Source organism: Camarhynchus parvulus, chromosome 3 (assembly GCF_901933205.1).
Source record: "Camarhynchus parvulus chromosome 3, STF_HiC, whole genome shotgun sequence".
Lineage (NCBI taxonomy): Eukaryota > Metazoa > Chordata > Aves > Passeriformes > Thraupidae > Camarhynchus > Camarhynchus parvulus.
In genome coordinates, this window is record NC_044573.1 from 99136175 (window position 1) to 99163151 (window position 26977).

General features: G+C 44.0%; 1 protein-coding gene across 1 annotated transcript in view; it reads right to left on the reverse strand.

The window, feature by feature from the left end:
* Positions 1-13149: 13149 nt before the first annotated feature.
* Positions 13150-26977, reverse strand: part of LOC115902213 (gamma-aminobutyric acid receptor subunit rho-2) — a 30904-nt gene continuing 17076 nt past the window's right edge. Inside the window, exons 4-9 of the mRNA XM_030945561.1 lie at positions 23534-23757; positions 20135-20217; positions 18731-18871; positions 18348-18500; positions 17531-17727; positions 13150-13458 (exon numbers count right to left, since the gene is read on the reverse strand). Of these exons, the coding sequence (XP_030801421.1) occupies positions 13150-13458; positions 17531-17727; positions 18348-18500; positions 18731-18871; positions 20135-20217; positions 23534-23757 (1107 nt within the window). The remainder of the gene's footprint in view (positions 13459-17530; positions 17728-18347; positions 18501-18730; positions 18872-20134; positions 20218-23533; positions 23758-26977) is intronic.

The window sequence follows — 26977 nt, forward strand, 5'->3', positions numbered from 1 at the left end:
TTGCCACAGTCCACACTCGCTCCAATGTGTGGGTAACTGGAGGCTTCAGGAGAGTAGCTGAGTGGTTCCCATGGGTGGCAAAACTCACCCAAAGATGCAAAAAACCTCAAAAATAAAATATATCTATCCTTCCTTCCTCACTCCCTCTTCAAAAGGCATCACTCTCTAGCTGTGGAAAGCTGCCTAGCATTAATGGCTTTGGTTTAAATGGCAGTTTTTCTTTCCTCCATTGAACTCTCAGGCACCAGAAAATGGGCTCTGATTTCTTAGGCTAAATCCTTCCTACTCCTTCTCTGGCAACTGTGAATTTGTTATCAGAGGTTTGATACTAATAGTATTTGAATGGTTTATGTTTAAAGGAAAATAATGTCGTTATTTCAGAGAGAAATCCAGAGCTAATAGAAGGGGAGATAGTGGTTTAAGATGTTCTGGGCAAGGACCCCAAAAGCAGACTATTAGCATGGGTAGTAGCAAGTTGATGGCTTTGCAGCACAGCATGCTGATGTTAGCCCAGAAACAGTCCAGGAATCTTCCCCTCTACAATAAAATATTTCTTTCAAGCTTTTTTCTTGAAAGCTTTTCAAACTTTTTTGTTCTGTTGATTTTCTTCATTTCCCCAGCTTCTGAGTAAAGGCTGGGCAAAAAAACTAAATAAAAGACAAAAAATATAGAGAAGACATATCTAAAGCAGCATGTTTCAAGACAGAATATGTTGGTGAACTTTTCTTTGACTTCTTTCTTTCAAAATCGCAAAACTCAAGATTATGTTGAGATTTCTAAAAAAGGTTGTCTGGGGTTTTCTTGTCTTTTTCTAGTGCTGGAGGTTGTTATTAATCTGTATGTGCTTTTTTGCACATGGTTTCTGTAGCTACTTATGAGAGTTTATCTCTCCATTTGACATTAAAGAGACTGTCCAGTGTGCCAGAGCAAAAGAAGCCATGAACTATCTTTAGACTGGCATCCCTTTAACAGTAACCTCTTTCATAGCCCAGAAAAAGTACTTGAAAATATTCAGCATTTTTGAGAGATGATTAAGATGATCTAATGGGGCTGTTTCATCTCTGATGTCAATAATTTGATGTTTTCATCTCGTTGGTCACTTTGTATTGGTGTCACAAATTTTCTCTTGGCTATAAATGTGTCCTGTAATTTCCATTATAGCATATGCAGAGTTGTCCATGAGTAAAGCACAGTTAGATTTTGCTTTGTGCTAAGAAGCATAAAGCTGCTCAGGGACTTAACTGGTAAAAAACAGCATATGAAAAAGGCTCAGAGAGGGGCTGTTGACCACTTTATCTGCTCACATTAGTACCCAACCCACATTGCTTGCATGGCAGCCTACTGGGAAGCTTCCTTTGCACACCCAGGTACTGTCAGCTGACAGACCTTTGGTTGTTAGGGATTTCTGGCCACGTATTCCCTGGGCAGCAGCCCCATGGTGTTTCTTTCCACCTCTCTCATCTGCCACAGTGTGTAGTTTAAGCTGCAGAGCAGTTTGGGGGTGCTGCTGTCTGGGCTGTTGCACTGGAAGTACAGCTGGTGGTGCCCCTGTCCTCCCATCCTCAGGAGCTGGAGAGATGGCCTCAGGGGCAACATCATGCTCCCAGACATGAGACAGGGCTCTTGCAGGTCCCCTTAACACCAGTGTACATAGATGGCAAAATCTTTAAGGAGCCTTTTAAATAGAAATCTGCAGTGTTCAGCCTCTCTCATGTGTACCTCACTCTGGCCACGCTGCTCAGCTGCAAATTCAATCACCTGCTGTGCCTCTTTTGAAGTCTCTGCCTATGACAGTATCTCTGCCACCAGCCTTTCTCCCTGTTTGAAGTCCTTTGCCCGCACAGAACTTACTTTGTTCTCACACTTCTTACAGATTTAATCTGCTTTCTGCAGCTTGTCATCACTGCAGAAACACAAGGTGAAACAGAAAATAGATGAAAGAAGACCTCAGGATCTGAGAGATCCCATTTTACCTGCTGAGCATCCCTGCTGCTCAGGAGATATGGGTCTCCTTTGCCTTCTGCTGCTCATGCGTCACAAGCTGTGGAGCTTCTCCTGCATTATGCACATTTATTTTGTGTAAGTCAGTGTTCCATAAAAGATAAGATGCTGAAGTAAGATGGAATAATTCTTCCTTTAAGACATTATTTTAAAATACCTCAGATCATCAGTAAATTAGTAGGAAGATTCTTATCAGATAATGAATAAAACTAGATGTAGTAGAAAAACAGACCTCACAAGTACAAATTACCTTCTGCATGTGAAGCAGCTTTATTGTATCCATGTACTTAGGTCACAGGGTAAACTATAGTGATTTTACTTTCTAACTGGTAATTATTGACATTATTTATTTGTATTCCAGGGGATTTAGCTTTTCAGTGAGGTTAGCTTTTTGTCCCATGACTTTGGCAGAATATCTCAGACCCTCTGCTGGGGTGGGTGCAAGCACCTCTGCATGTTCCCTCAACAAGGATGACGCTGGCACAGCCTGGAGAGAAGGTGGCACCTGTGGAGTAGCTCAGGAGCCAGCACCTAAGGCATCATCTCAGGGAATGTCTCAAGGGAGGGAGAGGAAAATCCATGAGTCAGTGGAATACCTTGCTGCCTTGCAAGTGGAAATAAAGGTCCCGGGAGCCTCCTGACGGCTGCAAGGGTGAAAGTCTCTGTGTGCATCCACCGCAGCATCGGCTGCCCGGATCTGGGCAGTTGCACTGTCCCCTGCCAAAACCTCTGCTGCTTAAGCTGCCTTTGACCTCCTGCTTTTCACAGCCCATCTCACAGCCCGGTTCAGCTGCACTCCTGCTCCTTGCACCTTTCTCCTGTAACACAAACACCCATGGGACAGCCCCAAACCCCCGTGGCTGAGGTCAGGGGGTCGGCACCATCCCTCCAGCTGTGAGAGCCTTGGTGTGTCCCCACACGTCTTCTGCATCCCTGGGGCACAAGGTCCACACAGTGCCCTTCTCCTGTCTCACACCACCTCCTCTGCCGCATCTGCATCACCAGGCCATGGTGTAACATATTGTACTCTTCGGGAAACAAGCTCAGCACTCCTGGAATTAGAATCTGAGTGATGCTGGCTGAATCATAACCTTTAAAAAATAGGAGGGTTTGGGTTTTTTGTCTATTTTTCCCACAGAGAAACAAAGCCGGATTTAAAGGTCTGCTGTGGGTGGATGATTGCAACCCTTGATCCCCAGCCAGAAGCATTACATTACATAAAGGGTTTTTTTCTTCATTAAGAATTAATCTGTGCTAACCAACTGTCAGCTGCTGGTAAAGACCCTTTATTAACATGCTGCCTTTTCTGGACTAGGGGCATTTAACTGACTTATTACATTAGATGTAATATGAAAATGCACTTATCCATATCCCAGGCATTCACGCGGCCCAGCTTTCCTCCTGTCTGCCCACGCGTGTGCTGGTGCAGGAGAGTGAGGGCAGCCAGGCAGGGCAGGGCAGGGCCTCAGCCATCCTCCTGCCTCCCTGCTGCCTGGCTGCAGGGTGAAACCTCAGCCCACCAGCAGTCCAGCTGATGAAAGAGACCTGTCTGTAAAAAGTCCTGCTTTGGATTATACTTGGGAGCATTATTTGCCTCCATGTCAGGAATCAAAGTTTGCAGCAATGCTGTAGGCATGGAAAAGCCCTTCTATGCATTTATGGAATGCATGAGTTCATTGATGGTCAGGTCATTGGTTTATTCTGCCTGGTGGGAGTTTTTTAGATGTGCCAAATGAGTCCCTTCTGGGCTACCAGGTAATCTTAACAGGCGTTATGGAAAAGCTGGGACTGTTGTTCATGAAAGAGTCACCACCTCTCTGCAGTATAATTAAACATTTAATGAAATAGATGAAAAACATATACACAAAAAACCCCCAAGCAAACCAAAAGAAAATCAACCAAGAAAAAAATCAAATTCCAATCTTAAATCATGCCACTTCTTCTGGAGAAGGAAATGGTGGATGCAAGCAGGGCTTGTATAACTTGATAGCAGTAGGACAAGAGGAAACATTTTTAAACAGAGAGATGGTAGGCTTAGATTAGACATTAGGAAGAAATTCTTGACTGTGAGAGTGGTGAGGCACTGGAGCAGGTTGCCGAGAGAAGTTTTGGATGCCCCAACCCTGTAGATGTTCAAGGCCAGGTTGGATGGGGCTCTGAGTGACCTTGTCTAGTGGAAGGTGTCCCTGCCCATGGCAGGGGAGTTGGAACAAGACGGTCTTTAAGGCCCCTTCCAACCCAAACCATTCTGTGATTGAAGTAAAGCTGTTGTGAGATTTTCCTGTAAACAAACTGAGGAACTCTGAGGAGGATCTCAGACAAAGTGGAGGCCACTTAGTCCAGGGAAGTGAAGAGCAGGAGAAACATGAGATGTATTTGCACAAATTTAGGTACATAAACTGTACATAAACTTTACTTCATACCCACAGGGCTTAACAGACCCAGCAAGGGGGATTCAGCTGGGTTATCAGTGAAAACTTCCTAATTTTAAGGCTGGCTAACCACTGGTAGAAGCTCCCTGGGGAGGCGGTGGCATTGCAGGTTTTTAAGAGCAGTCTGCACAAGCCCCTGCCAGAAATGGTTTAAATGTGGTCAATGATGCCTTCAGGCACAGGAGCCTTGGCTGCCTGGTCCCTCCCAGCCCTGTTTGGCCTGAGTGTTGTGGCAGCACTTGGCAAGGCAGCCTTGTCCTGGTGGTGGGGACATGCCCCAGGACCATCAGTCCTTGGCCAAAAAGGTGTCAGCACTGGAGCTGTGTTGAGCCTCTCTGTGCTGTGCCTGAGACCTGGCTGAGCCCTAGTGCCAAGTGTGTGTGCTCCACCCAAGCACTCGGGGAACTCAGCTCAGCAGCTTCACCCTCCTTGTTCTTCCTGATCATTGACAAACATTTTTCAGCCCCTTTCTCTCTTCAGCTTGTTTCTGGGTGACTCCTGATCTCCTGTCACAGCCTTATGGGGAGCAGAAACGAGGATCAGGGTAGACACCAGGAGACAGTTGTAGGGGTGTCTGTTTGGCAGCAACTGCACATGAAGCCTTTCACTCCATGAGCTGCTCTACTGACTGCAGAAGGTGGGGAGGCTGGGATGAGAGATGGGTGAGGTGCTTGAGGTGTTGAGGGACCTCCAGGTTCAGGGAGGCAGCTGGGAAGTGACACCGGGGCAGTTTAACACCAGAGTGTCTGGATAGGCAGGTGAGCCCAAAGGCTCATGAGATATTAATATCGAGGCATTCTGCTCCATACAGGCTGAGCCAGGCCCCAGAGACTGGAGTCCAAGTCCAAATCCATGCCTTGGACTGGCCATGAAGTTTTGGGGCAGCCTCCATCCTGGAAATGGATGTGCCTGGAAGCAACTGTGAGCATTTTATAGTTTAGGTGGCTGCTTAGCAGTATGGGATAGAGTGACTGAGGAATGAAACTCTGGGTCTAAGGTTCACCTTGGGTGGCTGCACCAGTCCTGGGTGCACTGGTGGTCCTCCTGTGGGCTGCCTCCTGGACCTACACCCACCATCTGGCCAGGCCATGACTCCTCTCACCATTGTGTGTTGTGCATCCACACAGCCTTGATTGAGACCTGAAGTGAAAATAAGACTAGGACTTCTTTCTGAGGCTGCCTCCTCCTCTGTGAAATCAAAAAAAAATTTAATTTTTATTATTTTTACAAGGCTGTTTTACCTCTTCCTGATTAAATTGCTTCAACTAATTGGATTCATATCATAAGGAAACCTTATAGAGTTTGTATTTGTGAATCAGCCTCAATGGTCCCTTCCCTTGGCAAAGCACCAGTACAAAGGTTTTGCACTGGAGCTGTTAGTCACTTGTTTTGGTGTCTTTTGTCACCAGCTGAGACGTGGGAAGAATACTGAATTCTGTAATATTTATGTCAGCTGCCACAGAACTGAGGAAGAGAAAGTGTTAACGTTACAGCTGTGATTAAAGAAAAGCTGGAGAACCAAGGAGCAGCTAATGTCTTGGCAAAATACTGCCTTTGACACAGTCACAAAAATAATTCTTTTCATTTCTGAGGGAAGAGTTTTTTCCTCTTCTTGCCTCTTTCCCTACTTTTTCTTCTTTTTGAAAGGAGGCCATATTCTGCTAAGCACTGCACAGCTGCATCTGCAGGAGGGTGGGTAAGAGGAGGGGAGACCCCTTCCATGGGAGGCTGAGCATGGGGAAGGGGAAGCTGATGGACAGCATTGTTCCTGGGCAGCATCACTGCTGGGTACCATCACCACCAGAGAGCTCCAGGCGTTCCTGTACAGGTTAATGAGCTACAGAACCACCCACACAGAGCTCCTGCCCCAGCCTTACTCTGTGTGAGAAGTGGTGAAGGTTCATGGCAGCTCAGCAAGGGCCATTTCCATTTAGCAGCTCAGTTTAAAATTGAATTGCATCTTCTCTATCATTTAAGGCACACAGTGCCCAAGAGCCTGGGGCAGATCATTGGACCCCAAGTAATCAGCAGGGCCTCCCATTTCAATCTTTTCATTTGATTTCTGTTCATACACCAGCCCTTCTCCAAAACAAAGGGACCCTTCGAAGCAAGAGCTTCTCCTCCTTTTCCTCTCCTAGGTCACCACTGATGAAAGGAAGGTCTGATGCAGCAGGAATCTGACAGGAAGATCCTGCAAACAGACACCACCTTATCAGATTGAGCACCAACCTCCCTCATGGATGGAACACACAGAGAGAGCTCCCACCTCAGCCTCAGTATAAGAGAAACTTCTTTCAGTGTGCCGCCCTGGGAGCACCTCAGAGACCTTTGGGGAAAGGGGACACTGACCCCGTAAAGAAAGTATCTCATTGAGGCACAGAACTTGGACCAAGCCCTGAGGAAACATCCTTTGTCACCTTCTCCAGAGTGGCAGTTTGCATCCATGGTGCCATCATGGATGGGGGCTGTGGTTAGGGTGATGACCACCTTGGTGGTTAGTGCCTCCAGATCTGGCCAAGCAGGAGTTTCCTTTTCTTTGCTCTTCAGAGAGTCTTACAAAGTCCCCCCCAGCACTACCCCTGAGCACCCTGCAATATGTGTTAAATGTCAAGGCCACTTTCTGGTGCAAATGATGGGATCTTTCTCCTGTGCAGCTCCTTGGAGAGTGTCTTGTGTCCCTGCCCAACAGGTGAATAACTCTGCCTTTCCTCTTTTGTGAAACAGCAGCTCTCCTGAAACTCTAGATGCAAAATGAGCAGTATTTTTTCTTGGAGGCTGCTGCAATTACAGTCTGCGCAGAGCACTGAAGGTCTCCTCCCATCTGTATCAATAAAAATGTGGTCATTATGCAGCTTAATAAGAAAGGTTTAAAATTTCATGGTTGAAATTAATTTGGACCCTATTAAAAATCCAGATAAAATAGAAAGAACCAGGAGGCTAGAGAGTTTTACAGCTCTAATGTTCTGTCCCCTTTCTCAGAATATATTTGTTCAAGTAATTCAAACTGTCATTACAATTAACTTGTCCTTTCATTTCCTGCTCTGAATTGCCTCTAAGCTAAACACACAATTTTCTTCTATAAATCTGCATGACAAGTAGAGCAGTAAAATCTTTCCTTCTTTTTTTCCACATCATTTATATGCATTTTGCACGGGTTGAGTTGCCAGGCATTTCTCCTAAGCTGATTTCTGTGGTTGGAAGTGCACATATGCACACTCAGGGACCCCTAAAACACTTGTGGAAGAAGTCCAGTTTGGACAACTGGCCAAAAGGAGTCTTCAGCATTTTCTCAAAGGCAGGAAATATTAAAAATCAGGTGTCAAATTATCTTTTAAGGGCTTTGCTGCTTGCTCTGGGGGAGTGGGCAGTGCAGGACTGTTCTGATCCTTGGCTGCCTTGCAAAGGGAGGGCTGGGGCACGCATTCCATGCCATGCAGTCCCCATCTCTTCAGTGCTGCAGGGGGCACACCTGGAAGCTGGGCATGTGTCTCTGTCTGGTATGGACGGGACTTTGCCTGGGGCTTCTGTGTGAAACCCTGACCAAGGACCAGCTGGTGACACACATGGCCAGAACTGAGCCCAAACCTCTGGCCAGAATGGCTGCACCGCCTGCACTGCGCCACCTCTCATGGCTGCCTTACGGCTCCTGGGGATCCCACCCCTTCTGGCAGAGGAGAACCTTTTTGTGCCCAAATCAGAGTGCCACATGTGATGTGTGATTCCCAGGCGCTGAGTACCTTGGGAAAGTTTGTTGCCCTCGCCCTTGCCTCCACAGCAGGTCCTGCTCACCCTGGTTGTTGCTCCTGTCCTTCCACAAGAGCTGGATGCCAAGAGCAGCGCCTTTTCCATGCTTGTGTGCAATTTCCCTTCTCTCTCATCTGAAAAGATAATTCCTCTGACCAGGAAAGTAATGACCCTGATACATTATTTCAAATGTCATTTGTGCAAAGTAATTAATCAGCTTAATGTGAGACGGGATTACAGTTTAATTTTAATAGTGCTAAATTCTTGCTGTTCTTTAAATAAATTTTCCTGCTCTTTTACATTTCAGCAGGGCAGTATCTCACTTAGTTAGGCTGTACCTTGCTGTAATCTCTCCACTGTGGAAATATGACAGACAATAACCATTATTCAGTGGTTCAGGCATCAGCCTCACCCATGCACATTTATTTTAGTTCCATACGTCTGCATTAGGGATAATAGCTGAGATCTGGCAACTGGGACCTCAGAGCAGTTTTATCTTCCATTGGGAAGTGTGGAGACAATGTTTTCAAAGGCACAAAGCAGGAACTAAATGACAAGTTCTCATTTGTAGTCAGATGGAGATTGAGATACATACCTGCCACTTGCTCTTTTGAAAATGTGCCATTAACTGTAAAGCAATTATTAAACTTTCTTCAGTTGTGGTTTGCAGTTTTCACAAAAGGTCTTCATAGTTTATAACTGTGATTAACAGCTCCATTTCTCAAAGAACTTTGCATACTTCAAAGTACTCGCATGCTTCCACTACAGTTCACCTTTTGAAATGGTTTTTTACTTGAAATCAATTACAAATGAGGTGTTTATTCAAATCCTTTGCCCCTGGGTATCAGCTTATAGGTAACAAATTTCCAAACAGAATTAAAATCACATTTTAAAGTTCACACCATGAAATTGACTCTTATCCACCCTTTCCATCTGTTATTTTATTATCAGGTTTGATTACAGCAATCAGCACAGTGGACTGTACCCACTGCACAAGTTTAGCATCAGCATTGCTTGTATCCTTCTCAATACCTCCTTTTTCAGAAAAATCATGTAAGAGAACCCATATTTTTGCCAATACCTCATCTCTTGGCCCCTGATTGACAATAAGAGCCTTTTTTCCATTCAACATAGTAAGTTTTCTGGGCATAATAAATGGTAATTTACATACAATATGTTACAATTTCACATATGGACACTATTTAATATAGGTACACATCCCAGTGTTTTCCTTTGTTATACATTATGCTTGCACACACATTATTCATATGTGCACATATCTATATAGTTACTTTTTCTCAAAGACATTATTTGGTTTGAAATAAAATTACAATGGAGCCAACCTAGAATGAGCAGAGCTGACATTTTCTGTCTTTGTAATTGGACCAAGTTGTCCAGAGAAGGCATTTTCATCAGTGACCTCAATTTGCCCAAATCTCCTGTGCACTTCTGAAAATCCTCTCTTTCAGTGGGTTCATTGTCCATCTGCTCAGTGCTTCAGAGAACTGGGTTGTATCCATCAAAGAGCATTCAGAGCCCAGCTTCAGGCACTCTCTCAAAACACTGGTTTTGGGATCTAGCAACTGGAAGTTAGACAATGCTCATGGAGTCCCTTGTAATCCAGGGGAAATCAAAGGTGAAATACATTGTCAATACCAGACTTCAAATATCTGTTCTAACTGCATGCCTAGCCACTCTCCTCTGAATAAACAGAAAAATACAATTCATAATGCTGACTGAAGGAGAAGACTTGGCTTTATTTGCATCTATACTTTTAATTTGCTGTTTCACTTAACAATGAGCTTAAGTAATGCTTAAAATAGAGGAGGGATTTTTCTTTTCACTTTAGTGGAAAAACACCCTCTTGATGGTTTTATAGGCTGAAAAAAGCAGACATCAATTTTTATCACTTATGTACACATGTTGTGGTATGATGCAATTTCCTGGTTTAGCTATCCCAGTCCTTTCCTGGGTGTGGCAATACCTTCTCCTTTCCCCTCCCCTTGCCTCCTGCTAAGTGCTGTCTGTTAATCTTGACATTCCAGCAAGGGCGTCGTGTGGTTGGCTAAAGTTCAAAAGATGCTTCTCAGGCCTGGGGTCATCTAGGTGTCATTGGCCCGTCTAGGTGTCATTGTCCCCTGAGACTTCCCCCCTCCCACCTGGTTGGTGCCATACCTGCCCCTTTCCTCCCCCTCCCCCTGAGCTTAAAAGGACACTGAGACCACGCGGTTGCCATTCTGTTGGAGCTGTTACCAAGATTCAGAGATCTGTGACCCTGGAATAAAACTCTGGATTAACCCTCTGGCAGAATCCATCTTCTTTTCCTCTTCACCTCGCCTAAAGCCTTTCCATCAGAGGTAAAACTGAGTTCCTGCATGCCTGGACTTGCTCCAAGTGCCTAGCTGCAGCATCCAGCCAGCCAAAGGTGTCTCTGAGGTGAAACACCACAGCTGCCGCCTTTGGTCAAGCAGCAAGGGTCAGACGAGCCCAGGCACGTTCCATCCGGTAATATTGGGATAATATTCAATATACACATCCAAATAAAATAACAGTAAGGTATCCTCTCCAAAAGATGCCTATTGGACATTACAACTACTGGGAATGCTAGTGCAAAGATGATAGGACCTAAAGGACATCTTTGCCTTCACATAACTTCTAAGGGAACAGGAGGTGTAAAAAAAGAAATGGCAAAGTAAAGCACTAGGGCTTCCTGGGTTTTGTATGCCAAGAGTCATTATTCGTTGACAGCACCCACTTTTGGGCTGTTTGTCTACACTTATCCCTGGTTTAATATCATTGTAATGCAGGGGAGTTCTAACAGCAGCATAAGGCAGGAGAGATACCTGCTTTCTTCCAGCTGGACTGGTTCAGAGCATGCATTTGAAGAACTCACTGGTAACTAACACAAAATTGGATTCCCACTGTGTGGCCTGCTCAGAAATCATAGGCATGCCCCACACACGTGCTATCTAAGCCTGCTGAGCCCCTTATGAGGTAGGCAAATCCTAGTGCTCCTCACTTCCTAGATGGAGGAGCCGAGGTACTGCGAGGTTAAATGGCACGTGCCATGGGTAATGCCCAAAGACTGGCAAAACAGGGGGACACAGGAACCAAGCTTCTCACCCCCTGAACTCTCTGGTGGTTTCATGGTGTAGTTGTGCTGCCTCTCCCCAGCAAAGGTCTCTTTGCTGCAGCTGTCCTGCTGCCAGCTGGGACATTGGCTCCTGTTTTACACTCAAAACTGCTAATGCTGAAAAATGCACTAATGCTTTAACCTAATGCTGAAGTTATGCCCTGGGTTTAACCTCTCAAAAGATGAGTGGTCTATTTCTTTAATATTTTTTGTGTCTTTCTTGTAGTGATCTCCACCTGTCAATGTGAGGAGTATCCAGGTTTCAGCTCCATGAGCAATGAGTGGTAAACGCACTCTCCTGGTGGCTCAGGAGACAAGTGGCAGGCTAGGCAATCCTGCCCCTCAGACATTGTCCTTCCTCTCCTCACCAGCAACTTCAGGGCTGTGGTTTCTTACTTTTATGATCAGACAGAACTCCATTCATGTCAGTTATTAACATGGCTGATTAAAGGGGAACATAGTTGTTAATTTTAGCTTCTCTCATCAATTTTGTTTCCTCTAAATCAGTGCTATCATCAGCTTGACTTAGGCAGTAATGTTTGAGGCACAAGGGAAAACCTGGGTATTGCTTACAGCGAAGAGTTGACATTTCTCTGCTACTTTCTGCATCCCCTGAGATTTAGGATGTAGGAGTTCCTGCTATGTAAGCAGAAAATTTCATGTGCTGACAAATAATTATGGTTACAGCAGTATTTTTGTTTGCTTTTTCTTTATTGTAACCTCAGTCCTGGCTCTTCACACTTCAAGCTCTGCCCCCACTGCTCAGCTTCAGCTTGGTAAACAAGTGTTTTGATGTACACAATCTCCACAACAGCCAAAAAGTCATGGTGTTTTCTTAAAATAAGGAGCACACAAACCTGAGCATCGCTGTCATGTTCCTATCATGTTTCTACATTTGGGTTTTGCTGTCAGTGTTGTTAGCAAAGGAGATATCATAGGATAGGAAAAGAACTGCCAAGCACATAAGCGTGTTACAATCCTGTGCAGCAGCTTCAAAGGACTTACATCAACCTTAGACCCACAGTGTTATCCTTGGCCATTTAATCTCTGACATGCCTCTGTTTCTGCAGAGAGGTTCTGGCAGACATGTATCCCTTTTGATCCCAAATGCCTGAACAGAAGGGCGTTGTGTTGACTGGGAGAGGCACATTGGGATGGACAGTTTGTCTGTGGGCTGCACTTTGTAATCTAGAAAAAAACCCCTGACTCAAACATCCCACCTGTGCTCTATAACCAGCCCAGCTGATCCTGGCCAGCCAGCTGTCCTAATGGTACTGATGAAGGTCCTGTCCAGACAGAAAGCAGAATCTATACCCTTAAAGGAGGTGTTCTTCACAAAAATGGGAAAAAATTGTTTACATGCCAAAGAAAAAACAAAATAATTTTCTCAAAAGTAAAGGAAAGCATTCAGTCTCCTTACAGGAGAAGCACTGTCCAGACCTCTCCACACAAGCTGCATTTAATTCATTCTTTAGAGCTCACAGGAGCATTGTCTTTGGTTGTCCATTGCACAGCAGGCACCACCAGTGTGGCCAGCCCCAAACGAGCACCCAGCACCTTTTGGCTGTATGGTGGACATGTATTTTCAAGTATGAGAAATGACATGTGTCATAAAGCACACGGGAGCAGAGGGGTGGGCTGGAAACCAACCAGCACAGAGAGTTCCTCCATGAGGCCTGCACATGGAATTGCCTCCTGAGTGATGTGTCCTCCCATTTACACTTCAAAGAAGCAATACAATAATCAGGTTTCTAGCTTTGTGTCCAGATTAGACAAAAAAAGAAGTACCAACAAAAGAGTGTTTTGTTGACATCTTCTGATTCAGAAGTGCCAGCATGCTTAGCTAAAGACAGACCAATATATCAAATTAAAAAATATATATGTGCCTGGGAATATTAACCTTGAATATTTATCGATTGCATGAGTGTTCTGGATGATGCGCAAGCCCACGTGGCCCTTAAGGCCTCTCTTCCTTGATGAATTAGATTCATTGCTCATGGCTAGATGCACAACCATCTTTTCTGGTTTTTCCTCTTCTGGTGCCATCTGGTTTCTTGTGTACCCTGCCAGGCTGTTGGCATCAGATTCACTGTAGTTTCCATCCAGCATCATAGTTTTCGAGTGAGGTATTCCACACGAACATGAAAACTGGAGACATAAACAAGAAATATAGCTGAATATTGGAAAAACATGTAAGCAACTGAAATTATGCCTTTCTATTAACAGACAGCTTGTAACAGTTGAGTTCAAAATTTTGATTGAGATATTTTAAGTTTCTCTTTGAACAAAAAGATCTTTTTTTTGCTTGTTTTCAAAAGGAAGAAACAGGGTTTATCTCCACTGCTTGGACAAACAGTTTCAGAAAAGATTAGAAAAATGCTTTAGCAGACATATAGTCTAAGCAAAAGGTTTTCTTAGGTAGTTGTTGTTCAGCCTTACTGTCTTGAGATTCCTTATTATTCATTCTTTGCGTTTATAAATATTCATGGACAAGATGCAGTTTAATCTGTGGAAATGGCTTATCCAGTACACGTTACAGGAAGAAAAGGGCCAAGTTCTGGTTTTACAGATACACATGCTTTTTTCATAAATCTGATTTTAAACCAAGGAGAGGGCCAGCTAAAAGCATAATGTCAAATCCCAGTTGGAGCTAATAGCAAAACTTGTATTGATTTCAGCAGCACCAGCATGCATCCCACAAGTCTAAAAAATTCCAATGCATACAGATAGAATTTTGAATAGAAGATGCAGTCTTTGACCATTCAAAACCTTTTCCTTTCCTAGCAATATGGATTATGTATTTGCATGCAAGGAAAATGGACTCCAAAATGTCCTTTCTGTTAGGAGTTCCTTTCTGATTTCCCACAGACCAATTTCCTTACTCAATAATACTCCACCAGCTTTGATGTGTGGGTTTTCCAAGAACTAGTTTTCAAGGATAAGTTCAGCTAAAACAAATGTATATATCTGAATTCATATATATGTAAAAATGTATATAAAATCAATATGTAATATTCAGGATGCCATTGGAAAACCCTGCAGTCAAGGTTTTCCCTGGAATTATTTAAACAAGATAATTTTGCTTATTGGAAACCTTCAAATCAACTTAAGGATTGTTTTCTGTGTTCTTGGCATAACCAAAAGATTTGGTATCAGCATGTTATGTTCAGGAAAACATGAGAAGTTAGTATCCTTCTTACTTTACTTTTTTTGATCACTCCATGAGTACAACTGAAGATCAACTGGGTTTTAAGACATATTTTATTCTAAGCAGGCACACTTTGAAAAACGCACACCCCAAAACTAACAAAACCAAACCAAAACAGAACAAAACTAGAGTGCAGCTCCCCAAAAAAGACTGCTGTGATTTAACCCCAGCTGACAAATAAGTATCATGCAGTCACTCACTCAACCCACCTTTCCCTCTGAACTTCAGAAGGTTGTGGAGAAGAATCAAATGTAAAACTTGTAGATTGAGATAAGAATAGTTTAATAATTGAAATGTGTTCTATGGTGTGGAATATCCCTTTGGCTCATTTGGGTCACCTGTCCTGGTCATGTTCCCTCCCAGCCTTTTTAGTTTACCTCCTCACTGGCAGAGCATGAGGCACAAAAACGTCCTTGACTCAGGACAAACACAATTTAGCAGCAACATCAGTGTGTTACAACATTATTCTCACACTGAATTCAAAACACAGCACTGTACCAGCTACTGAAAAGAAACTAACACAATGCCAGCCCAAACCAGAATAATACCAAACAACACAAAAACCACAGGGGAGAATTACACATCAGGCTCTTTATCAGGAACTGACAGGTCCAGGAGATGGTGGCTGTGTGTGAGGGACAGCAGCTACAATAACAAGCCAATCGCTGCAGGACTCAGCAGAGAAAGCAATTCTGCAGATTTACTGTCAGCCCCCAGGTCAAATTAGAGTTCCCATGGCTTCATGCATGTGTGATGACAGCCACCTCTATGGACAAGAGAGTCTGACATGCTAGAAACCCACCTCCACAGACCCTAAAATTGCATTCATCCTCACATGGGCGTACATGCAGAGGTGCACTACGTAATTTCACCCTCCAGGACTTTTAGCCTCTGTCTACAATAATAATTCAAAGACTGCCAAAGAGCCTCCTTGGACATGTGAATGCAGCTGACAGCACTATTAAAGTGTCAGAAAGGTGTCTGGTCTCTCTCAGCCCAGCAAGCACTGAAAAGTTCCCAGGTATGAGCTGGCAATAAGCATGGGGCCACAGACCCCTTGCCACAGGCATTTCACAGCAGCTCCTGTGATCTTCAGGGAGAGAAGATTTAGTTTTAGTTACTGCCTGTCTTTGTCCCTGGCATATTTAATTTCTTAATGTAGACATAACATAGAGCTCGCTTCTGGGCAACCTTACATGTTCATACCAGAACTTTTGGGGTCTTTCATAGGGGAGCAGCTCTGGCTGACAAGATCTACATCTACTGTGAGAAATGTCTCTTCTGCTTCTTCAAGAGCTTCTTCCTCAAATAATGCTATTTATTATCTCTGTTCCCATGTCCCCTACTGAAGAATAATATTGTCACAGGTTGAAGACTGAGTACAATATTTTCCCTTGTGCAGTAAAAAGGCATTTGCTGAATATAGAATTCAATGCACAAGACTCAATAAAAGGCAGATTTATTATATAAATAACAAGCTACACCATCACTGGATGTGGCAAAACATTCCAGAAAACTTAGCAGAAAATTAACGAACCCTCTTAAGTTCATTTTATCCCCCCAGTACAGTTAAAAATAAAGGAGAAGAGCTTTCATCTTTAAAAAAATACATGTTTGTTCTAGGCAAGTCAAACTTAGCAAGGATATTTCTTGTTACTTCCCATGACCTGCCAAGACACCATATTCTTTGGACATGGGATACCTGAGCAGGGCTGGCTAAAATGCCACAGAACACTGCTCACATGCAGCAAGTCAGACACACTGGGAGTCACTGTGCTTGCACAGAGCATCTCTGCCTTGGGTTGCAGAGAACTGCTGGGCCCCAGGTGGGGGCAAGGAGGGACATGGATAAACTGAGACACTCAGCACTTGTTTAGGCAGCTTTTCAGAATTATAATGCTGTTGAGAAGGCCTTGAGGAGAGGTAAAATCTCATCACAGAAGTCTGGTAAATTTATCCAGTTTTTTTTTTTAAATGTATCTAATTACAATTTTTTTATGATATGCCAACTGAGAAGGGTGCTGGGCTGTTATGGGGCTTGTGCTGTTCTTCAAGAAAGTCATAGGGAGAAAAGGAAGGGAAAGAGAAGGACATGCAAAACTAAAAGGGTAGTTCATAGAGGGAAATAGCATGCTTAGATTGTATGAAAGATGATGTCTGCATTGGCATTTCCAACAAGCTTATACAAATTTCTCCAGGATTCATAGACAGTAGGTTACCAGTATTACCAGTAGACTAATGTGGTGAGCTCCTACTGGGAAGAAGGAAACTGTAAAACATGGTGATGTCCTGGGTGTATGGGGACTGAAAAAAAATTGGTTCTAAGCGTTAGTGTTCAAAAGGCAATGGCACTTTGTTTAATCACAAAGAAGGCCTAGAGGTCTGGAGAGGACTGGAAAGGACTCAGGCTGGAAAGAACTTCAGGGCATCTCTAGTCCTACGTCCTGCTTATAGCAGGGCCAAGATGGTCAGGATGTATCAGGTCTTGAAACATTCCTGGGATGCAGGATAAGACCTTTTATAGCACATTAAGTACAAGCATAAACTTGGCTGACTGTTGTTTGTGCTTGGTGATGGGAAACACCTCCAATAGTGGTGATGGGAAACACCTCCACTACTACATCCATTAAATCCAGTTCCCAGAGAAATGCTACCTGTAGAGGAAGGAAAGTAATTTGCACCAAATAAGATCTTTATCTTACTAAACAAGAATAGTGGCTGCAGCAAAGCATCAGATTTTATACCTTCCCCTCTTGCCATTCCCTCACATTTCCAGGTTGCACTCTTTGCCAGTTCAGATCACACTCCCTTTTCTGATGTTTCTTTGAAGATCCATAAGATCAAATCCTGTTTTTCTGTGTTAGCAATTCAGCCTGAGGTGGAGCTGTCTAAACAGACCCAATTACACACATGGTTGTCAATGTTTTCCCATTAACAGACAGTCAATATAAAGACAGATCAGATGTAAGGGAAAAAAAAAAGGAATAAGTGAGTGACAAAAGTGTTTCTCACCCTCTCCCGCAGTTTCCTCTCCTTCCGCTCTTGCACCGTTGTCAGGTAATTCACAGCTGCGTATTCCAGCACCGAGAGGAAGACAAACACAAAACTGACCCACAGGTAAATGTCCACTGCTTTGATGTAGGAAACACGAGGCATGGAGGCATTCACCCCAGTGATGATCGTGGACATGGTCAGCACGGTGGTTATCCCTGGAGAGAACCAAGAGAAAGAAATGTTATTGACTGATACAGTCCATGAGGGATTTTGTCTCTAGAGAAACAGAAATTATGGCCTACATGATGTTCTGAAAGATGTTCAGTACAAGATAAATGTGTGTAAAGTATCTCTTCAGCTAATGCAGAATTGTTCTCCTGCCTACATTTTTGTGCTCATGATGGGTTGAGTTTTGAGGAGCAATGGAGCAGTCAACATTTTGCATTTAACAAACAGCATTTAACTTCCTCCTTAAACTGCAGGGTTTAAACACAATGCTGATAAAACTTACGTTTACACACCTAATCCTAAGATCAGGTCTGCTCAGACCAGTGGTGACAAGGACTCCTGTTTCCTAGCTGTACCATTCTGTGTTACAGCTTCATTTTTAAGACCACACCACTTTCTGTCCTGAGCTACATATAAGTGAGGAAGACTGCTAAATGATGAAGGACTCAAGACAAAGTGCAAGTTATACATTGTATTAATCATCAGGTAAAACCACCATTTGCTTGCACAATATCTTCAACCATCAAAACAAGCAGTTCCCTTTCCTGCCAAAACCTTCACATTCAAAGCTTTTCACACAGCCATGGCTTGTTGCAGTTGTTCTCACCCAAAGAGACTCTGGCAGGAACTGCTCGTCGGTCGATCCAGAAGGACACCCAGGACAGCATGACCATGAGAGTGGCAGGGAAGTAGGTTTGGAGCAGGAAGAAGAAGATGTGTCGGCGTAACGTGAAATTGATATAAAGTCGATTGTACCAACCTTTGAGAGAGGAGGAAAGGCAGAATCAGTGAGACCAGCCTGGACAGCAGGTACAGAGAGACAAGATATTTCTTTGGTTCTTTTCTTTCTAAGACTAGTAAAACAAGAAACTGGGTTTTCAAACAGACTGTGGAGCCTACAGTTCAGTGACATAATCCCAAGAGCCCTCTCAAAAGCAGTTAATACAGTATTAGGTTTAGCAATAGTATGACATCAGGAAAGGCCAATACCTGTGCTACTGTAGAAAGCCAGTCTTGATGTGGTGTGGAATTTTTGTATCAAAAACTGAGACAAAGAAATTTTTTCATCAGTTTTCAGAGATTCATTCCCATTTTTCCAATACAGCATCAGATCTTCATCAGTGTAAGCATCTAAGTGAAAGAAGAAATACCGTGTGATGTGACTTTAGCTTAGAGGTTCAACAAAAGTTAATACATCCAGCCTTTGGCATGAACTAATGCCACAGGTAAGTTTGCCAACAACTAAGGATTTCAAAAGATCTTGTCATATAATATACTGTATATCTACTATATATAATATAACAACTAAAATCTGGATTCAATGTTCAAGAAAACAAATCCTCTTTTTACTTCACATTGAAATGACAGAATGGCACTCTTCTGAACATCACAGATTAAAAATAGATAATAGCTCAGGAAATAATAATGGGTAAAACACCTTAATTTAGAGGAAGGAGGAAGTGTGGACACTTCAAACTGTCTTAGAATGATAAAAGCAAAAGGGACAGGTCAGAAGCAAAATAAATATGTTAAAACTGTAAATGAAGAACACAGAGAATTTATTCACTAAGTAACAGGAATGGGAAATGAGAAGAGGGTTATTAAGATCATCAGGGACAGGAGCACATGGCTTAGGGACAAGAGGCTGGGGGAACTTGTTCAGCTGGGAGAAGAGCAGTCTGTGGTGGGGTCCAGCTGCTGAACTGCTGACCCTCATGGAGAAGGTGGCAGCAGCCTTTTCCCAGATGCTTTGACAAAATGGAGAACGAAAAGACAGGAGGCAAAGGCTGCAAGTCTCAGCAGAGGATTGTTCCCAAGCAGGTAAAAGGAAACATTTTCAGGATCAAGGCTGTCAAATATTTGAGCATGTTGCAGAGAAAAGTTGTGGAGGCTGAATTAACTTGCTCAAAACCCAGCTGGACACAGCTCCAAGCAACCCATCATGAAGAACCCCTGCTCTCAGCAGGGTATTGGAGCAGCTGACCTCAAGGCCAGTGGAAATTATCTTCTGATTCTGATCCTGATTTTTGCAGAGGAACATTCAGTTAAATAGCTGGGAGGACCTCAAACAACCAGATATTAGTCTTGTCATACCCTGGAGAAAGTCTACAAAAAAATCCTACTGTTCACATTGCTTTCTCCACCAAAGAAGCTGAGCCCAGATCACAATGTTTGCAGGATCAGGATTATGTCATAGGATGTTTTCCTTACAAATTCTGGTCTTGCAGCACAAGGACTAGATACACAATACTGCTGAGTCAACAGGACTCCTAGGAACTCTGATGAGCTATTATTTCAGGCTCTAAAATAGACAGTATTCTGAAACATGTCCAGTGAAATGTTTGTGCAGCCAGCCATGGAGAACATCTAGCGAGAAACACGGATAAAACTTACAGCTTTCCAGCTCCAGAGAACATGTCTGAGAGTCCAGGGGGAAGCGGCTGAAGTCCATGTTGCACATTGCTGTCACTGTGACCCTAGAAATCAAAAATGAGAAAAGCTGGTCTCTATGAGGAGCAATCAAGAGAGAATGTTATCACAGATAATTATTCTGCAACTTTTAAGCCAGAAATATTGCATGATGTTTGCAAAAAATCCACAGGAAAATGCCTCCTAATTCTCTGTGTTCAAGCTAGATGGATTATACACAGAAATTCCAAAAATGCAATTTCAATATCAAGGAACTAAAGCACAATCTTGGATGTTACTATTATAATAATGTCAGTATAGATATTTCCACTGTGTTTTATATCCAACTATTTCCTACAAGACTACAATGTAAAGTAACTTCACCATTTACATTTGACTATTCCCTTATGTGCAGTTTAATTAAGGTTTCCACATTTTCCTCTTGGCTCAGTTCCTACCATAGTCACCCCCAGAATGACCCAAGCCTGAGGAATATGACCATCCTTATTGCAAGCCACACAATTCTTTCAGTACATATATTATTAAGGCAAAAACAGTTTCTTACAGCTCTCAATAAACCCTTTTAATCTGAGGGGTGTTTTTCTGGGGCAGGGGTTGTAAGATGGGTGCAGCTGGTTTTCAGCAAGTGAGATTTGCTTCTGTTACGTTTTTGTCTTAGCTAAAAAGCTGCAGCAATCACAGCTCCAGTTTTTAAACTAGTCCAGTTGTGCACAACGTTACATAAGAAGTTTTCCAGTGGGTCAGTGAACTTTCCCTGCAGACGGATTTGCAGTGGAGCTCCCGATTTAGGAGGGGCAAATCAGCTGTGACTCATCGTTTCAGAGGCCAACTTACGTTGGTTGTGACCATTTTCTAGATGCATTCCAGATGTTGATAAAGGACTTTTCCTCTGTTCCAGGGATTGTGATCCAAATCCTACCCTGACCTACACACTCATCACCCTTGAAAGGCACATGCTGTTCATTTTGACTATAAACTACAGCAAAATTTCGCCATTTGAGCAAAATTTAAAGAATATTTTTGGGGATATGCTCCAGAAGGTATCCTGCAACGATGGCCTCCCCTAACTGTGTGCAGCATTTAAGCATTTTATAACTCAGTCTCATTAAAGTGTGTTATTTTCTTTCTCTGGCGTCACCTGAACTGTGGCACAACCTGTGGTCAATAACAGTTTGTTAGTCAGGGGCAGAACAGAAACTCGGCTCATCAGTATGATATTCCTCAATTAGAGTGCAGTGTCCAGGTGGCTTTGAAGGCCCAAGGCCCAAAACAGGAATGAAATGCTCCCCAGTCCACTGCCAATCCCATGTAGATGTCTCAAGATACCTGAGGGCATTCCCAGCACTGCTGGACACCCATGCTTTTTCAGCTGGATACTGTTCTGAGTGTTCTAAAAACCAACAGGCCCAAATACCATGGAGATTTTCTTTTTCCTTGGATTTTACATATCAAATTATCAATTTAACAATTGTGCAATTGGCTGTGGTTAACTCACAGACTTCTCTCTTGTGGTTGGCATTAAAAAGTCACATCACCTCCTCAACAGACCACAGAAGCAAACTTAATAGAAAACCTTTCCAAGTTTTTGAAAATCATTTTACCATGGCTGAAATGAATAAGTTTCAGAAAGATCCTAGAACAGAAATCCTTGGTTACAAATATTCAAAGGTCACTGTACACTCAGAGCATATTTTCTGTCCTGGGGAAATATCCATTTTTTTGGGCTCTTGAGCTTTTCTCCTCTGGCAGTGTGTTTTTCTCTGCTTCTCTTTTTTCATTTTGCTGAAGGAAATTAAATCTGCTGGGATGCTGATGTGAGCAGTCATAAAGGTGGGCTGGTTAGAAGGGGAAACTAGTGAGCAAAAAATGTCTGATGAAAAATATGGACAGAGAAAGGGAACAAGACAAATCCCTGAGAAGCTCAGCTGGCCTCTTTGACATGCGGATAGGGTACCTAGAAACTGGAGGCATCCTGAAATACCATCAATAACTGCCAAAAAAATGTGCTTTAACAGGCACTTTATTGTTAGAAAAGGTAGGAAATTATCTTGAAAATAAAAAAGGGTCTGAGAGAACAGAAAACTTCATTATCTATTGGCTGTTACAGGTGAAAAATAAAAATTACCAGCATCTATTGCCTATTCAAATTGGTGGCATCCTACACCCTCTTATCTCTCTAGATATAAGGAGGCCTTAATTTTTATCCAAAATGAAGCCTTCCTCTGAGACCTTTCCATGCTCCACACACTTTTCTGCTCCTTAGAAGGTTGAATTCGGTGCATGAACTTTCTACCAGCTCTTGGACACCCACCAAGGACTCCTGGCTGACTCCACACCCTGTGACTCAGAGCATCTCTGAAATGAGACACTGCTGTCTCACTGGTCCCCTCTGAGCCCACTTTGGAGGCTGTTTCAGTTTGTCCTTCCTTCCATCCCTTGGATGATTTGGATCGCTTGATGGTGGTATCATTTGATACCAGTGCTGTGCACCCGCACAAGCAACCTGTCCTAAGGGTACCTGAGGGTATATTGTGGATTAAATGCAAATTCATGTAATGTAAAGTAACCTGTAACAGGAAATACCCTGGTTAGTTATTGGCTGTTACCACATGACTGACAGATGCTAAATTATTGACTGCTGACAGCAATTTGCAATAGAGTGATGCAGATATACAGTCACTTCATTAATCATGGTTGCAGTTGTCAGTGGTGATTTTGTGGTAGTTTGCTTGCTAGTGGTGATTTTTGTGGTATTTTTGATAATCTGTATAAAGGTAGAGAAGTTTAGAGGATTAAGCCTCCATGTCCTTGTGTATTACAGAATCCTGCAAACCCACAGTCAGGATCCGTGTACACCCACAGGATGGATACCCTCCAGGTCATGACAGGCATCCCTCAGTGTTCCTCCAGCCAACAAATCTACTAGAAAACCAGGATGTCTTTCATATTGCCATTTCAGCTTCAATAAACCCAAACATTTACATCAACAGGAAAGCACCACAACTGAAAAAAAAATCTAGACAAACAAGAGGAAAAATAGGATAATTATAGAGGTCACCATCTGGTATATCAGCAGCTTCCAGTTTAATCACACACTGACCCTGGGATGAACATTCCTGCTTGACTAAGCCCTCCACTGAGTGCAAAGAGTTGGGGGCATGTTTCCCCCAGGAGGAGATTACCCTGTTACTGCCCACAGCATGGGTTCTCAGAGTTTCCTGGACAACATTTTGTACTGGACATTCTGGAAACAGGGCTCTGCATCAGCAGCAGGAGTAGCAGGATTGGCAGTAGCAGTCCTGGTGATCACCAAAGCCAAGCCTAGAGCAAAACTGGCAGCAAAGCCCCAGGGCTGCTCTGTACCTCATGCTGTAGAGGACGTGCCCATCGGGGAACACTCGCAGCATGATGTTGTCTGTGGTGGTATCATGAATGAAGGACCTCTTGGAATGCACAAAGAAGACATCAGGGACCCAGATCTTCTTCACCAGCCTGCCATCAAAGGTCATGCTCTTGTTGTTGGTGCTGGGAAATGAGAGACGCTCATCCTTCCAGTAGTGCCTTAAGTACAAGGTCATGGTGAAATCCTTCAAAAAAGGGAAGAGAACCAATAAAGGAAGAGAGGTCTGTCAGTGCTGCACTCTAAACTAGGACACACCAGAAAGAAAACTCACTCCCACCAGATAGATGAGATCTCTCCAGTCTCAACTCCTGATTCTTTCCTAGGCCAATGCTCTCTGTCAGTAGATTTTCCTGACAAAATAATTTCAGCCAAAACAATGCATAGCCAACTATTGAATTTATTACAGTACCCCAGGATATAAATATGCCCCAAGAGAAGCAATGCCCTGAAGAAATGATTCTTCAGTTCTGGCAAAATTATCTTACAGGACTATGGTAGCAATAGGATGATCAAGAGGAAAAACTGAAAGTTAGCTTAATGATCATGCTAAACACTAAGCAATTTATCCCCAAAAGGACTAAACTGTTGCAAACAGCAACCAAGTGAGGGAACTGTGTTTCCTACCATGTAAGTGTGTAAATACAGTTCCCTTTTAGGTTTGTTGATGGGGCAGGAACTTCAGTGACATAAAGGAAAACATCTGTTTGTTGATCCCAACCTGGCAGTTGCTGCTTTTAGAGCTGAATCTACTCTCATGCCGAGAGATCAAATACACTTATTTTCTTTATATTCCAAATTAAGCAAGTGGTTATGGGAGCTGCAGCTGCTAAGTCTGAGCAGGCAGCAACACAGGCCAGGGTTTCTCTCTAACCCACTTTCTCAAACCACAGCCAATCAGTTTGGTGACAGTGACAATCAGTTACCCTGACTCTCTGCTTCAAAGGGCTGTCTCACAATGGCCATGCATTGCCAGTAGGTTTTTCATTAATTTGTCACAGAAGGCTCTGGTGCCAGTTCCCACCTTGATGCCTGGCACAGCACAGAGCTGGCCAGACCTCTCTGGCCATGGCAGAGACTGGCCAGGGGGACACTTCTGCTCACCCACCTGCAAGTCCCCACCTCATCAGACAGGTCCAAGGCTCCTTCACTGCTCATCCCAGGGATGCTGCCAGCTCCTGCTCCCTACTGGACACTGGCCACCTTCCCCTTACATCTACAGTCCCAAAGAAACACTTCCAGCAACTACTGCCAATGCAGAGCTTAGGTTACAGCCCAGCTGGAAGAGTCAGCCTCAGGGACCGGACATCAAGCTCATCAGTTTGACTAGAGCTGGGAAAAAGAACACCAAGGAAGAGGCACCATTGCTGCTTTCTTAGGGGTCAGAGCAGGTTATAGTAAAACTCAAAAAAGGAGTAAAGAAGAGCCTGGCAATTCAGGATTGCCAGTTGCCTGGCCATGACATGAGACAGAGGGACATGGGGCTGCAGGAGAGGAGCACCATTCTCATGGTTTAACTCCAGCCAGCAGCTCAGTACAGCACAGACACTTGCTCACTCCTCCCTCCCACCACCTCCAGCCAATCTGATAGGGAGTAGACTTAGAAGAAATTGGGTTGAGATAAAAACAGTTTAACAATTGAAATAAATAGTAATAAGAAGAGTAATGGAAAGGAAGATGAGAAGAGATAGAGGGGCAAAACTCCAGAAAAACAAGTGATGCACAATAGAGTTGTTAACAGATGCCCAGCAAATCCTCCAGCAGTGATCAGCCCCTCCCAGCCAACTCCCCCCAGTTTATTCACTGGGCATGATGTTCTGTAGTGTGGAATATCTGGAATATCCCTTTGGCCACCTCAGGTCAGCTGTCCTGGCCATGCTCCCTGCTGGCTTCTTGTGCCCCTCCTCACTGGCAGAGCACAGGACACTGAAAGGTCCTTGACTCAGGGTAAGCACTGCTGAGCCACAAATAAAACACTGTGTTATCAGTATCATTCTCATACTAAATCCAAAACACAGCACTGTACCAGCTGCTAAGAAGAAAATTAGCTCTATCCCAGCCCGAATCAGGACAGCCAGGCAGCCTGAGGCTGTGGCTGCAAAATGCCGCTGGGCAGCTCCATCATCAGAGCATGGGGGAGTGGGGACCACCAGCCAGGCACCCTCAGCACTGCTTACAGCCACTCCTGAGGAGGGGGAAGAGGCTGTCTGAAGGCACAGCAAGGGGGGAACTCACTGCTTGCAGGCCACTTCTCTCCCTGTCCTACCCAACTGGAGCTTCTCATCTTTCACCTTCAGCCCCTCCCTCTCTCCAAACAGCCAACACAGTGGCCTCTGCAATGGCCAACTCTCCTCTCCCTCCAATGGCCAACCTGGTGCACCAAATGTGGCCAACACAGAGACAAAGTGGCAGCTGACAACAGCTTCTAAGTATAAAATCCAACTTAAGGAGGCTTTTTCATGGCATGATGCAAAAGAGGCAGTGTGCTGACCGCTTGTTCCTTTCTGACCAGCACACACACTATTTACAAGCAAGAAAAGGGGTTTAGTTCAGCACCCACAAATAGGAAAGTCCCTTGGAAAACAAGGTTTACAACAAACTGGGAGAACGATAGTACCTGCCAGAGGCACAGCCAGTGAGTCTACAAAAGTACCTCAACTTTGGCAGCCTATTTCACGTTTGTTCCAAGCTCCAGGCAGCCTTTAGAGCATGTCCTGCCACTGCACACAGCAGCAGCCCATCCACATCAACCAGACAGGCACTGGTTTTAAACCCACATGCTTTAAACAGCCCCTGGCTGCTCTCACTGTCATGCACAGCAGGTTGGAGCTGGTGATGCTTCAGTCCAGTCCTTCTTTGGGGCACCAGGAGCCTGCTCAAGCAGTGATAGGTGAGGCCAGCCCAGCCCAGGGTAGCTGATTTTCAGGGCCACTTCAGGGCAGTTTGAAACAAGCCCTGCCTGCAGCTCTGCCCTGCCTGCAGAGAGGAGACAAGGAGGGCTCCCTGCTGCAGGCACAGCCAGTCCCTGTCCCCTGGCCATGCAGGGAGCTTGCTGCCCACTCTCCTCCCTGCAAACACCCATGCTGGGACAGCCTGCTGGAACATAACTCAGACTGAACTGGGAGAACATTCTTCCACTCCAATATATGTCAGCAACTGCTGTAGAAAGTGCTTGTCATGAGCTGGGAAAATAGGAACTGTCGACAGCCAAGGGAGAGAACTGACCTCCAAGGCTTCTGACAGGCAAGATTTTCATTGAATCCTGACAGAAAGCACTGTGAGTTATTTACTTGCACTAATTAGGCCTCTTTGCTGCTCTGACATTTTCTTGATATATTAGAGCCTCAGTTCTCCTCCTGGCAGCCATTCCCTGTGCTCCCCTCCCACACACCTCACTGCATGCATAC